Source organism: Rhinolophus sinicus, chromosome 17, assembly GCF_057876585.1.
Source record: "Rhinolophus sinicus isolate RSI-liver-muscle chromosome 17, RSI-T2T, whole genome shotgun sequence".
Classification (NCBI taxonomy): Eukaryota; Metazoa; Chordata; class Mammalia; order Chiroptera; family Rhinolophidae; genus Rhinolophus; species Rhinolophus sinicus.
In genome coordinates, this window is record NC_142517.1 from 62,025,236 (window position 1) to 62,041,054 (window position 15,819).

The 15,819-nt window shown below is 41.8% G+C and overlaps 1 protein-coding gene across 4 annotated transcripts in view; it reads right to left on the reverse strand.

Annotated features, from left to right (window-relative positions):
* Positions 1 to 13,271, reverse strand: part of PARP14 (poly(ADP-ribose) polymerase family member 14) — a 44,593-nt gene extending 31,322 nt beyond the window's left edge. Inside the window, exons 1-5 of one of the 4 annotated variants that reach the window (XM_088794592.1) lie at positions 13,168 to 13,259; positions 10,786 to 11,089; positions 6,156 to 6,289; positions 5,379 to 5,412; positions 763 to 1,005 (exon numbers count right to left, since the gene is read on the reverse strand). In XM_088794592.1, the coding sequence (XP_088650718.1) occupies positions 763 to 1,005; positions 5,379 to 5,412; positions 6,156 to 6,289; positions 10,786 to 10,972 (598 nt within the window). In that variant the 5' untranslated portion in view covers positions 10,973 to 11,089; positions 13,168 to 13,259. Of the gene's footprint in view, positions 1 to 762; positions 1,006 to 5,378; positions 5,413 to 6,155; positions 6,290 to 10,785; positions 11,090 to 13,167 lie in introns of all 4 variants that reach the window. The other 3 variants (XM_088794591.1, XM_088794594.1, XM_088794593.1) reach the window with 3 other exon arrangements.
* Between the last annotated feature and the right edge of the window lie 2,548 nt (positions 13,272 to 15,819).

Genomic DNA, 15,819 nt, shown 5'->3' on the forward strand with positions numbered 1-15,819 from the left:
GGAGATGGCTCTTCTAATCTCAGAGAATGTCCACAGACTCCTCACACAGATCTCAATGTGCACTCATTTTCTGTAGCACAGGCACTTTCTCTCCCTGCACGTGTGAATGAGCATGAAAGTCCTAAGAAAATACGTGGTAAAGGGGCTAAGGGAAGAGGCTGTACAGAGGTGTGCGGCCTGGGTTTAAATCCAATTATTCCATTTATTAGCATCTCTGCAGCTCTATCTCCTCAAGTGTAAAATGAGGAATAATAATAATCTCAAAAGGTTGTTGAAAGGAGCGAGTCAATGAACACATGTCAAGAGCTTAGCATAATACCTGACTTATAGTAACATTATATGAATATTTGCTACTATTAATACTTTCAAGTCCAGTTTGGTAACACAGATCAATATTTACTTCTCCCAATGAGGTAACACATGTGAAATTGCTGACTCCTCTGCCTGGAATCACTTTAATAACCTTAGACTGTAAATTTCTATTTGGGTGTGTTATCTCTCTCTCTCTCTCTCTCTCTCTCTCATACACAAACACAGACACACGTCATCTAAGAAAGTTCGTTCTACTAAACATATGAGAATTTGGATTCAAACCAAATGTGCTTCTCTTTCAAATAAAAAAGGATCTATATTAACTAGAAGTCCTCTCTTACTAGCTACTAGAAAGAGTCAAATTTTCAGAGATAGTCCATTAGCTGGGTGTCCCAAATCCCAAAAGTGGGGTGCAAGAAGACTGGCAAATGAAGCATCAATTAATCGTACCTATATATTTTTGAAAGGTAACTACGGCAACATCAAAATCTCGTATTACTTCGACTTCAAAATCATCACTGGACAGGCCACTTATGTTCTCCACTAACAAGATTAACATTACATCAGTCACATTTGCTTGGAGATTTTTAAATGCAACCAAAGAGGGAATATTTTCACATTGTTCTGGGATGTCTTCCATTTTCTCTGATCTTCTATCGAGAGAGATTTCTGAATCCAGTTCTTCTGGCGTATCTGATTTTAGGATACAAAAGAAATCACAATGTTATATTTACTACCATGGTCTTAGCAAAGTAAATTATCATGAGACACTGCCATCTTTCCTTCCCAATTTCTGGCTAACCCAAATAAAAACAGATCTTATAAGGCTTTTCACATAAATTAATTAAAAACAGAATGTACCATGTTATTATTATTTTTAATTGTATTACACCCTTTTCCAGTGATACATATTTCTACCATATTATAATTATTGAGCTCAGTTTCCCAGAGAAAGGAACATGTTTATGCACCCTTGTATTGTTGGCACATACTATATATATACTTGAGGCTCAATAAAAGTTTGCTGAATTGGAGATTTACTGCTTAGACCACTGGAGGAAAGCAAGAATATCTGATGATACCCAAACATGGGCATCATCTAACACATTATGCTCTGAAAAGCAATACGTTCTCATCACTGAAGAAAAAAAAAGATACTTGCACTGAATGACTAAGGAATACAAACAGAAGATAAAACGGCCTAGAGAGCTGTATGTATATGTCAAACTCATTGAATAGCAAACATTCCAGCCAGTTTGTTCCTCTCTACTGCTGACCATAAGTGAATTATACATATGTATAAGGTCAGTCTCACTCTATGCTTGTCCAGTGCAGTAAAGCATGATGGGTACTACCGTGTTTCCTCGAAAATAAGACCGGGTCTTACATTAATTTTTGCTCAAAAAGAAGCATTAGGGCTTATGATCAGAGGATGTCATCCTGAAAAATCATACTAGGGCTTATTTTCCGGTTAGGTCTTATTTTCGGGGAAACACGGTATATGATCTTTAGGCATTCTTTGAGCAACTATTCAATTGGGGCCCTTATTATGTTCAAGGTACTGAAAGTGGGGAGAGGGGTGCATACAATAAACATTAGGTAAGGAACTTACAGAGTTTGTAATGGAAGTATTTAAGAAAAATGAGAAAGGGAACTGACTTATGTAAATGTTTATTATGGCAGAGTAAAATGCTATGTACTCATCAAATCCATTTAGTTTTTTTTCCGTGAAATATTTCCAAGATTTTTTACAGTTCAATTCCTACAGTAGAGTTCATGTGGCTAACGGAATATGGGTGGAAGTGGTAAATTTCACTTCCAAGCATGGCCAATACAAGTCTCCTCCAAATGTATCTCCATTCTCCATTGCAATGATCTTGAAGGCCACATATCAAGGAAAACAGTATCAAAAATGGAAGAAGCCTGGATTTCTGAATGACTGCATGAAGAGGTCTAGACTCCCCACATGACCCTAGTCGCCTACTACACTGAACTGGGATATGGGGCTGTTTGTTACAACAGTTAGATCACTCTGACAAATGCTCCTGCTACGTGCTGGAGGTGGCACTACGCACACACACTCATGCCAAATAAAAAATAGCTTAAGGATTCAATAACAATATAAACTAGCACTCAAAGTGACGGGTAAGACAAACCAAAATGACTACTGGGCTGAGGGTGAGGCTATACGAGTTCAACCCCTGATTCCACCGTTCTTTAGCCATGTGACCTCAGGCACATCTCTTAATTATGAAATGAGACTGCTGGAGTAAGCAAATATTAAGAGCCTTTCCAGTGAAGTAGTTTTATGACCTCATGACTATTAAAAGCTTCTTCACAAGGGAAGCTTGGTTACCTGCCAAATAAAGAGCATCAACAATTTAGCCAAGATTCCATGAAAAAGAGATAAAGGGATTGGGTTGGCTTAGAAGGCTTTAGAGGAGAGGAGGAAACTGAGTAGATCTTGAAGGGTATAGAAAAGCGGGGTAGAGACTGTTGTGAACAGCAGAAGTACAGGCAGAGTGTCCTGACTGCACCAAACTATTTAGAAAATGGTCATGTGACCAATAAAGCTTCATCCAGAATGTGGTTTGGACTTTATCTTGCTGTTGGTGGTAAGGGTAAGTAAGGGAATGCTTCTGTGAAAAGGACAACGTGATATCCAGCAAGAGTACAAAGAACTGGTCAGATATAAGGAGAAGGACATCAGGTATAGAGAGACTAAGCAGGGTGCTCCTGCCACCCGGGATTTGTGAGGTAATAATAGGAGTCTGGGGGGAAGAAGGAATGGATGAGAAAAACTTTTTTAAAAAATTGATACATTTCTGTGACCAATATATGTGAAAGCTCAAAGAGGAGAAATGATTGAAATCTCTAATAGGTAATGGGAAGACTAGTTGTGCACTTCAAGAGAAATAACGAAGCCAGAAGACGGCACTGGTTTGGGGAAGACGATGACACAGGTGGCTTCAAACATATTGGCTCTAACACATTTTCTAACAGGAGGGGCAGACACAAAGTCTGGACTTTAGAAGAGAGTTCTGGCTAGAAACACACACTTGGAAAAATCAGAATTCGCTGACCACAAGTGACCAGTATTTCTCTGTTCTTGCTCGTTCTCTTCTGATTCTCCCACTTGCTGGTTTCTACCTTTCTGGCCCAGCCCGACTCAGCTTAGCCTGGAACAGGACACTGGCGTAGTGCTCACATCCCCTGATGTTGCTGTGTGCCTTCATAGAACTTTCTCTGCTCTGTCAACTGCATGCCAATCTTTACCTTAAAGCTCTGGGTTTCAGGCATGCCTAGTGCCTTCATGGTGCAGCATTCTCTGATCTCCTCATCCGTGAGATATGGAACCTATTAGAGAATCACCCTCCGTCCTCATTTTGCTCAGTTCTGAAAATTGACTAAACCATTCCAATTAATTTCAAGAGTCCTATTTAGAGCTACTGTCTGCTCTTCCATCTCTTAAAAGGGTGAACTTAAGTATCTTGTTGAAGACTACCCAACTTCCTGGCTGGTTACTATCGTTAGAGTTTAGGTCAGGTAGCAACAGGTTAGTAAATGGGTCTAAAATTTCCAAGACAATGAAAAGCCCATTGGTGGAGTAGGGCTGGATGGCTCTTCATGAGAATACACACACTTGGGGTTTTAAGCAAATCTGAAGCAGTGCTAACAAATCAGTTAAGACAGAGTTAGGGTAAAATCTATGAAACCATAAGAAACACAGACTTGATTAAATTCTAGATGCAGGAAATGGTACAGATATAAATACAGAAACATAAAACCACTTCCTGGTCTGAAATTGAGCTTGAGGGTATGGGACCTAAGGCATCTTCCAAGAAATAGATAAGGATTTAGAGAGTCACAGTGAACATTGGGAGTTGAGTGAGCCAGTCCAATATCGGAAGAATGGAAGGCAGAAATTACACTAAAGAGAACAAAAAGAAAAAAAAATCCTATCTCATAAGAACCATGAGATTTTTAAGGAAACCATGCATACTAGATTCTACAGTTTAACAGTACATCCATGCTAGGTAAAAATTATATATATATATATATATATATATATATATATATATATATATATATACACATATATATATGTATATGTATATGTATATGTATATGTATATATGTACATATATATAAAATATATGCATTTATATTATATATATATTTATTTATATTATATATATATATACAAAATTATGCAGTCATTTTACCAAGTAAAGGCAGTTCTCACCCTAGTGCCATTTTCAAAAAGAGAAAATTGCAAAAATCGGAACATGTTTTCAAAATGATTTCAACTATAGAGGACAATATTTACATATTTTTTAGAATTCCTTTTCCCTAAGATCTGGATATAAGTATCAACTTTATCTTTCTTGCTCAGCCATTCAGTGCAGTTCATCATTTCCTCCCCTTTATAACAGCATGCTTAGCCAGGAAAACTAATCACTTCTTTAGTAAATGTCAGGGGGTACTATAGGCCAATGCCCAGACACTAGTAAAGCAGCAGAGTCTACAACGGATACTAGGTGATAGGCTGTTTTCTACAGCAGATGGGACCAGAAGAGTTGCTGCTGGTCTGCAGGGCTGCACCCACATCCTACACTCAGCACTCAGGATCTTTCATACACAGTGAAACTACACCTTCCTGTTGTGGCTCCAGAGAAAAATGACTTAGCCACACACGGCACCCATGACACATAATCTCCTTGCTTCTTGATGGCAGGTTGGGCACAGGGACTCTAAAGGTCAGTTCATCACCACTTTCCAAGCACCTCATTGCTCTTCCGTCAACTGCAAGGTGTCTCCCAGTCCCCACAGAAAGAGCTGTGCCCATCCTTCTGACTGGAGCCCTTACAACTCAGGAGGCTCCCCTAGTGTTCACCCTCTGCACAGCTGGCTGAGAGTATATAGATGATGCGGCCCAAGGCATCTCCAAGCTGAGCAAACCCTGCCTTGTGAAGTCAAGAAGAGAAGGATGATGTCTACAAGTGCCATCTTTAATAAAAGTAAAACTGCGTGGTGAAGGCCAATCATCTCAACAGGGATCTTACCTGGTTCTTTGGCATGTTCTTTGGTCTTGGATTCCTAAAATCCAAACAGTAAAGTAGCATTAATAAATTATAAATAAATTATTTACATTAAGAAAATGTGCTGCGACCAGTCTGAAGATGGAGGGTCAATAGAAACGATAATGAAAAGTTCTGGCAATGATGCCGTTGAATGCACCTCATGTATAGTGGCATATCCATTTACTCAGCACAAAATTCACTGGTAAAAGTGAGTCACAAATAACAGAAACCCCAATGAACACTAAGTGTCCGGGGTGTGGGGTAAGACTTATCTTTCCTCCATTTAACATTTCTTGAATGTTGCCTGTGAACAAGCATTGTGCCATTTGCTTTACAGAGGTTCCTCATCTAATCCAACGAAGTAGATACTATTACTATACCATTTTACAGCTGAGGAAACACTTAGTACATGCAGTATGGCTCACTATCCCCTCAAAACAATGTAAAAATAAAACAAATAAGCAAGTTCCAGGTTAAGAGCACCCAGGACAAACAGACGCAAAATTTCACATCTCAAACCACCCTTATTATAACTCTCAAATCTTGACTTTTCCAAGTGTCTAAAATCAAACAAAAATGCCCCCTCCTTCATTATTTCATACCAACCCTCCCACTAGTCTCCCTCCACATCTGTAAGTTGCTTTTCTCACTCCATATTGATTTACACTTTGCATTCCACTACATTTTCCTCATTGTGCTTCCCCGCCCAGACACCTTGGGAGAACACTTTCCTTCCCTTTTACTCATTCCCTTACTTACCTTCGTTGAGATTTTCCCCTCGGAGTCATCATGGACGTCATCTGGGGCTGTGGGCAACTGGAGAGTTAACTTGAATGTTCCTTTTCCTGGCCATACTAACTCATGGTTCTGTCTCTCCAGAACTTTCTGCCGAACTGAAATATTAAAAAGAAGAAGGAGGAGGAGAAGAAGAAGCCAATTGTCAATAAATTTGTACTCACAAAAATTATTCCATGATTTCTACAGGCTTTGTCATCATCAAGCAATAGTTTGGTCAGTTTCCCAAGAGAGGTCTTGTGTAGTGAAAAGAGGTAAAGATTGGCAAACAGACTTGGATTTGAATTCCATCTTTAAACTTATTTTTTTTAAACTTCAGCATGTTCAAAAGCCTCAGTCTTCTTGTATATTAATAAATAATTAATGAGGACTGTCTTATATGGGTGTTATGTGGCTTAAGTAGAAGAAACATTACAAAGAATTTAGTACAGAACCTGATGCTCAGTAGGTACTCAGAAAGGGAACAATATTTATTCTACAGTAAAGGGAAATAATTACAGCATCCCTATGGTTAGCTGGGTGTTGGGGCCTGACATGATAAAAGCCACGTTTTAGGAAGGTGATGCATGGCCAGGAGCAAGAATGACCAGGGAACTAGGTAAAAAGCTGTTTCAATCCATTCTTTAACCTGTGAAGATACGCGCCTCACATAGAGAAGAAGGGATGACAGAGATTTTTTTTTTTTTTTTTTTTTTTTTTTTTAATTAGCACTAGGCTGAGGGCTGCAGTTAAAAACTGAACAGTGGACGTAAGCATTCAAAAACCTGGATTGAAATTCCAACTGTCACAAACTAGATGAGTGACATTGAGAAAATATCTCAATTTTTCTTAAGTCTGTTTCTTCACTTAAACCAGTGTCTGTGAATGAATTTTATAACACCCACAAGAGCTATGCAAACATAAGTTACAATCATAAAAAGAAGTAGCTTAAGGGTAAAGAGTATACCTCAGACTGTGGAGAGCAGAAAATGAGTGAGCTTCAACAAGGAGGTGTGCTTGACAGAGTCAGATGGTACAAAGAGGTCAGAGTGAAGGGGAACCTTCAGAGTGTCCGACTGTTCACAGGTGTAACTCTGCCACAAATGTTGGGTTACCATATTATATTCTGACACGGTTGGCCTGATCGGGCCAAGGCTACAGGTAGCAATCTTTCAAAAAGAGGGACTTGAATAGCTTTTGCGCCTCAACAATCCATGAAGGGATGGGGGAGGTGAGGCCTTAACTGGATGCCAACTGGATGAAACAGACCCCAAAAGCAATATGAGAAAGAACACCAGTGTCTAATTTCACTCTTTATGGGAGAGAAATGTTTTCACACAGACCCCAAGGAGCTGCCCTCAGGTAGAATGAGGACAGGAGAAGACCCCTGAAGCCACAGAGGAAGCTCCGTTTTGTAAGCCAAGTTGGCCAGACCTCCATGGACCTCTGTAATGCATTCCTTGTATTATTCCTTACAGTTTGGTGGATCCTATCCAGGCATCTAAATGTGCCAACCTGTTCTGTGGATAAAATGTATGTGTGGGCACTACCACTGCAAGTGAGCAGATGGCAGCAATATCAGTAAGTGCTCCCTAGCAAGGTGAATCTGGGAGGAAAAAGAGCTGAAACTCTGACGTCAAGCCACCCTTATCCATGTGGACATCTCCCTTCTGCTCCAACCTCAGACCACCCACACTTTATTTATAGAGAAGATGGGTCCCCTTACACAGAGACTGACAATAACCAGGGGCCAAATTATGACCAGAAAGGATGATACATGTACACCTCTAAAACGGGGTTTAAAATCTTCTAAATCAATTTATATGCAACTTTTCAGAAATTTACTTAAACCATATAAAAGTAAAATACAGTTTCTAAATAGTTCCTAGCTGCTATAATTTCTACAGAGAAATATTGGTGGGCTCATTCTTATGTGAATTATATGACTAAAGTCATGTTACACTACGGGTCTGCTGCAGCCACTTACTGTCATAGAGGGGGAGGGAATGGCTGCAGAACTCTTGCCCTAGGACAGCTATGGCAGGTCATTCATTGTTAGCAAATTCCTGGCAACTTGCTGCTCAGAAAGCGGTTCTCCTGGTAGCAATCTTTGAAAAAGATTTTTCTTTCAAAACATCTTTCAGGAAATTGAAACTGAATAGGGACTTTCCACGTTTCAAGAACTTTGACCATAAAAGGTCTTGAGTTGCACTAAGTTCTGAGATATCTGTGCTGAGAGTAATATGAAGGGGCCATGGGAGTGGCCTGGGGGTGGAGGAAGGGGGTCGTGGGCTGGGAGATGTGGAGGAAGGAAGAAGTCTGGCAGGAGACTAAAATCAGTTCTGCTTTGAGGGGCTACAACAGAATGATGTTATCATCACAAAATTATATATTGCACTGCTTGTATTTTTAAGCTGTTTCTATTTTCTATAATCATTTCCCTTTCTGTTCATTCAGGGTCATCAACAAACAACAGGGATTCCCAAACTTTAGTAAAGCAAGGTCACCTGGGGTGCTGATTCAAAGTCCAAATTTCCACCCAGCCACACTTAGCGTTCCTGAGTCTACGCAGAACTGGGGCTGTCGCTGTTTAAACTACTGTCAGTTGGGACGCAGGGGATGTGTGGCCCCAATTTGAGAACTACTCCTGAGGTTAATGGGATGCTGAAGAAGTGAGAAATGTCCCTAAAGGGCAGGCCCATGGTGATGTTAACAGCTAGAATCAAAGTGGTAACATCCCTTGAGGAAAAGACTTACAATGCACAGCTGCCTTTCTGAGCATTCCTTGGTGAAATTAGTCCTTGGAAAACTTGGTATGTTTTCATAAAGGCTCTGAGCCAACAGGGTCTCCTGTCCCCTCCCCACCTCACTTCCTTCACTCTTATCTGTGCACCCCTCTGCTCTCTGGGTTTCATCTTCCCTTTCTAGATCCCTGCCTAGAGCATTCCAGTTGCTCTCAGGGCCTTGTAAGCCTCCTTGCCTCTCTTCTGGCCCAAATGCTCCTCCAAATCCAGTAACAGGAAGGCAGGATCAGGAGTTGTCCACATCCTTTCCAATGAGATGCCAATGGAAAAAGCGTGTGCTCTAGAAGCAGCAGGTCACGTACCTCCAGTACAGGACCTGGTGGGTATCTTAAGCAAGCAGATACTTGGTGGGTATTTGTCCTCCCCCTTTCTTAAATGGCAACAGCAAGGGGAGGAGGGGAGAAGTCAGCTGCTCAATTGCCTGTGGGGAGGGACCTTCCCCCCAAAAAGCTTAAAACTCCCAACCACTTTCAACCCAATCTGAGGACTACCTTGAAACTGAGGGAAGAAGTGCCAGGAGGACTCAATACTGTGTTGATCAACAGCACGCTGCCTTCCCCCTCCAATAACTATTTCACCCAGAGAATGTGATTTTAGGCAGTGCCTCTGCCGCTCTCCCAGGTAATCCTAAACCACTGGGAATCTCCATGACCCATGGGGAAATCCCCATGACTTCTCACATTGCTTAACCCCTCACCTTCACCACCTAAAAATTAACAGAAATTAAAGGGACCCTCCTTCTCCCTCCTTCTCAAATGGAGCGTTGACCATTCCCGCAGAATCAATTACCAAATCCAGAACAGTACACAAATATGTATCTTTTATCCCCACACTGACTTTCAAGGACTCACTGGTCCTCACTTAGCTCGCCGCATGAATCTCTTAAAAGGTCTTATTTTCATAGACTTTCCCAACAGAAATCAATGTACGCATTTTCAACCAAATTTATCTCCCTAAAGTATAGGGACATGTCTCTCCCCTACTTACCTGTGGGGGAAAGTTCATACTTCTTATGGTATCATACAGATAAGGTCCTCTATCATCTCAACCCAACTTTCATCCTCAGCTCTTCACAAAAAGGTTTAATAATAGAAAACCTAAGATTTTTTTAAAATAAGAACCTCTGTTGCAATCTTACAAAATTTTGCAGAGCCCACATGTTCTCTTTATTATCTAGTCTACAGACTTCCTCGTGCACAGGGGTTAGTAGACGACCCTCTGGTCAAGCCATCCTGCATGTTCCCTGAAAGATGCCTTGTGCTTTCCTGCCCCAGCACTTATTCCTGCAGGGTGCTGCCATCTCAAGAGCCTCCCTAATATTTCGCCTCTCAGGAACTGAATTCACCCTCCGGAGTCAGACATGACTGTCCCTGGAAACTTTATCTTCCCTTAAAATCGTGTTTCCACAAACCTCTGGAGCTCTAGAACTGCTGCTGAAATAGGCAGAAGGCAAAAATTGCAATGGAATTGCAACTCTGCCATTAACACACTATGTAGCCTTGTAAAAAAAAAAAAAAAAAAAAAGAGGTGAGTGAATCAGCCACCAGTCAGCTATTTTCTGTTCTATCTTGCGCGGCTCTGCGGCCCCCTCCAAGCAGCACCGGTGAGCGCCTGGAAGCGCAGGGGAGAGGGACCCCAGCGTCACCTCCCTCCCACCCCCGTGCATTTTTTGTCCATTCTGCAACCCCTCAGGCCCTCCCCGATCGCCGATGCTGGAGCGAGGCATAGTCTCCCGCTGCGTGCCCCAGTTCCAAGTCTCCCTGGGGAAAAAGCCCGGGTGCCCCCTGTCATCCACCCCCCGGGCGCCTCACCGTCGTCCGGGAAAAAGAGCACCAGGAAGCGGGCCGGGCTTCCGGGCTCTTGGCGGACCTCACACTCCCCGCCTCCCGATCTTTTCGGGCTCTGGAAGTACATCTGCAGCTTGGTGCTCAAGTTCTTCGGTGGGTCGAGGCCCCAGGACCCCTCAACCAGCAACGGGAAGCGGCCGGGCTCAGCCATCCTCGGCTCAGCTCGCCCGTCCCGCACTGCCAGTTCCACCTCAACTCCTGGCGGTTAACTTTGCCTCTTTCGCTTTCGTTTCCTGGAAAACTTCCTGCCCTTAGGTTCTGCCTTTAGCTGTAAAAGGTACACCCGGATTTGATTAGTCTCCCCCCACACCCCCCGCCCAAATCTTCACCTTCATCTGGGGCCCACAGCAAAGGCTGCCCATTGCCACTCCCCGCAGTGGATCTCCCTCCATTTGTGCACACAGGTCCCTAAGCTCAGGGCTTGTGCCACTTACACATGTGCCACAGGTGAAATCAGCAGCTTTGGGTCACAGGACCTCGTGCAACCACAAAGTTTTATTTTTGCCGCAGGCCGACATTTTACAAGAAAATGAAATGGCTCATCTAAACTGTGACTCTTTAGAATGTTTAGGGCCCATTGGAGAATTTCTTACAACAATCAATTAATTGACAGAATTTTCCTTGCTTTCCTTCTTTTGAAATTTGTTCCCTGATCTGTTAATATCATTTGTCTAGAAATTGGGGAGTGGGACAGTACATTCACAGTTTTTTATGGAATATTTACTAGCTTCCATGTACTTGGGATGGATCAACAGATGAACACACTTTCTGCCCTCTCTGACCTCACAGAGCTATGGGAACAGAGGAGTTCGGACACACTGAAATAAGTGCTCTTGGAAGGAACATACAGGTGCTTCCGGAACAAATTAGGAGGGGCTCAGGAGGGTTTATGGGGAAGTGACATGTAACCTGAGGCCTAAGGATGATGGGGATAACCTTGGAGAGGGGTAAAAAAAGCGAGGTCCGTAGTGTGATTTATTTGCGCAGGAACGCTCTAGCTGCTGTGTGGCACCTAGAGCAGAGGCAAGGAGATCACTAAGTGGCTACAGCAGTGTGCCAGGTGAGAGATGAGGGTGGCTGAGACCAGGGTTCTCACAGAGGAGGACCTTCTGAGAAATAACGGAATTCCCCACGGTTGTTGAAGGCACAGCTGCAGGACTTACTAAAGGATGTGGGCAGTGAGAGAAGATGCTCAAGGATGACTCCATGGTCGTCCATGGGTGGCCTGAGCAACTGGCTCAATAATAGTGACATCTACCAGATGGGAGCACCAAGGGAGGCCAGAAATGTGGGAGAGAGGCTAGGAATGTGTGTATCCTTGACCCATAATAAAAGAGTGTTTCCAGTGAGAAGGAGGGATTATCATTCAAACACTACCAAGGTATCAGGTGAGAGAAGTGTCTCTTGGACTTCTGGGGATCTGTCAAGCACTGTCTCCTAGTGAGGGAGCAGGAGACAGAAATGGGTGGACAGAGGACTGAAAACAAGGGAAGGAAGAGGAGGCAACAAGCTTAGTCTGTGATTTCCAGAAGTGTGAACATGAAAACGAAAAAGGAGTCAGGCAGCAGCTTATGGGGTTACAGGATCAGACATTTGTTATGCTAATTTTCTGGCTTTTAAAACATTTTTAAGATGGAAGAGTCCTAGGCATATTTAAATACTGATAGAAAGAAGTGAAGGTTTCCACAGGTTGTGGAAAAACATGGGAGCAGATCCTGAAAGCATTATCTCTAGGAAGGGGCCAGTTTTCCCACTGCACCAGGAACAAGGTGGAGATTGATTACAGATGTTGGTAATTCTGAACGACTTAATGGGACAGAATGGGAGTTTTCCCCGATGAATTCAGTTTTCTCTGTGAGGAAGTGGTCAGTTCTTAGACTCTTAGGTCTTTGGCTCTTAGAAGCAGCCAAAATTAGAGCTGCTTCTTCCCACAGGATGGGGCCTGGCATATTGTCTATTAATCACAATGAAACTGAATTTCAAAATGAAGAGAACCAGAGATGGGCCAAAGAGAGTTTACTGGACTTTTATTCCTGATCTATAATAAAGCTAAACAGTATTCAGATATTGTCCTCTGCCTCCAGTTTTGTACCTACAGGTTGCACTCATCATCCAGTCCAAACCACCCTGGTCCCCAATGGAGGAAGTGGGAAGGACACAGAAGGGCCAGCCACACATTAGTGACCGTTTCCGCACAAGGCATCCCACCCCAAACCACAACTAAAATCAACATCTTTCTCGCCCCAGAGTTTGGGGGTCCAGAACTGGGCAAACAGTTTATATTTTCCCTCATATTATCATTTTACAAGAAATAAAATCAGAGTAAAACTGAAACCCTTTACTTACAGTAGAAGTTTCAGCTGGTCAATTTCTGTTTTGCTTTCAAGGATGTATTTATTTATCAGCAGTGTGCATTGCCACTCGAGGTCTGCTCATCATCCCTGGGCGGACTGGGAAAACACAGAGGATCAGGATGGCAGATCTTGAAAGTCAAGGAAAGAAAGTTCTACAAGAAGCATATTGTTGACCATCGTCAGCCCAGGAAGTACTCTGTTTCTCTCCTAAGTTGTTACAACCCTATTCACTGTTGAACTTGTACCCTCCTCCTCTCCCAGTGTGCTTATCTTCTCTCTCAATTCTTTGTCTCCAATGGCTGTCTCCCTCCTGAAACTCATTGTCTTCCAATGAAGCAAGTGTCCTCTCCAGGCCTGGGGATGGTGGCCCTCCAACATAGGAGTGGCCATGTTCATATGGCTGTTTCTCGGTTCTCCTGCCACCTTACGGGCACAGCTGATCTTAATATAACAACCCACATCTGCGTTTTGGGGCAGCAGTTTTTTTTTTCTGCTTCTTCTAAATTTCCTATTTCAGCTTCTCTGCAAACTTCTAGTATCAAGCTCCTTTCAACTTCTCAACAAGCTTTTCTATAAACTTCTCTAATTTCCCCATTCCTGCCATTGCATTGTGTATTGGGGAGAGGGGCTTTCCCATCTATCCTGAATCAGTGTGTTGTGAGCTCCTCATAGCTACCTCTCTGTCTCAAGTTGCCCCTGAAACTCCTGGCCCAGCGCCCCCCCCCCCCCCCAAATAGGATGTGACTTCAGAAGAAGTGAAGCAAGCCATCCTCTTGGGTACAACTCCAAGTTCAGTCCTTAGAGGGAGTCACCTGATAGACACACCCAATTTCTGCCCTATTCCCTGTGCTCAGGCCCCTTTCAGGAGCTTCGTCTTCAAACCTCCACAGAGAAAGTCTCCAGTACCTCTCTCTGCCAGTACAGTAATCCCTAGTGGTACATTTTCCCGAATAGGAGTCATTTAAGTTTACTAATACTACCATTTACTGGAAAGTAGAGGGAGATGTCTGCAGAAGAGATTGGGTCTTTCTAAGTTCCTGTGAGATGAAGAATAAAGCAGAGTAAAGATCCTTCCTGGTTATCCAGTAGGTTACCATTGAATCAAACACACACACACATATGTCTCAAGACAAGCATTAACTTTTAGATAGAGTATAGCCTAGATCATATTAAAAAAGAAAAACATGAAATATTTTATTTTCAAACCATGCCACGCATGATCTCCACCACTGATGTGCTGTTAAATACTGAACAGGCAGCTCTCTGAGAAAAAAAGTTTGTGCATATATATATATATCTTTTTTCATTATAAATTTTATGAATATAAAGGTTGTATAGCACATAATTTACAAATAATAATAAAATATACAACACTCTTTATGGTAAATTTCAACTAGATAATTTATTCCCACAGAATATTTCAAAGATTTTTGCCTGGCTTATGTTTGTAGCCAATCTATGGTTGCAAATAATGAATGAGTATAATTCTGACATAAATGTTGTTTAGTACTTTTGTTTACATTAACAAGTGAGATGAAAATGAGGCAATGAAGACATATGTCAGAGCTTCTCTTATTTGTCAGTGACATGAGCTCCTGATTTGTTGAATTAGATAATAGTTTTCACATAGTAGAATATTCTTCAATTGTTTGTATTCTTTACAATGTAATAGCTACAAACATGACACACTTTTAAATTTACTCTGCCTTATTAGCTATTCTCCATCACTTTCTTAATTCTAGACAATCAACAAAAGAATAAATCAAGCCCTGACTTGTAGTGTTTGCCAATTCCATGGTGTAAAGATTCCTGCCATGGCCGATTTTAAGTTCCCAGTGTTGTATCACTGAATGAAGAGTTGGGAAGAGTTGACCAGTAGCACACCCTTACATAATACTTCTACCAAACAGATACAACAGACATCCATAACGCAAGAGTGTAGCTAACAGTAAAGTGTAGTAATTAGGAAATGATGAATTTTCAGTATTTATTTATTTTAAATATAATCTATTTTATTATGAGTTTATACAATGTAATTCGAAATAATGGTGGTTAACAACTGGCTCACAAAAGCCCTGAAAATTTAACAATCAGCTCTGCTGAGCCACTATGAGCTGGCTCCAACACAAAACTGTCTGTTCTATCAACAAACGTAGTATTATTGGGTAGAGCAAACAGTACAATCTACCCCACTAGTACCCCCCCCCCCGCCCACACACACATCTTAGTGCAATTGCTATACTAATATTCTCCTAGTCAAATAGGTTTTAAAGCTGATTGCTTCTCTTCATTCCCACAGCCAATTAGTCGCCAAGACAAACACTCATTGATCTATTCTGGAAGAAATAAATGTCCTTAAAAATCGTAGAAAAGGACAAATGTAGTTTAAAAAAAATTAAAGTGTAATAATATGCACAGAAAACTTCTAAGAAAATTAATGTTAAACTCCATTTTACTATGAGGCAATTGAGGCACAAAAAGGTTAAATATCTTGTCCCAAGGTCACACAGCTAGTGAATGGTCAACATTATATAGTGCCTGACCCAAGTTTCAATTATGCTGTTATATTTTACTAGTCTGCTAGAGGTCTATCAACTTATTGATATTTTCAGAGGAGCTGGCTTTCAGATTTATTGATTTTTTT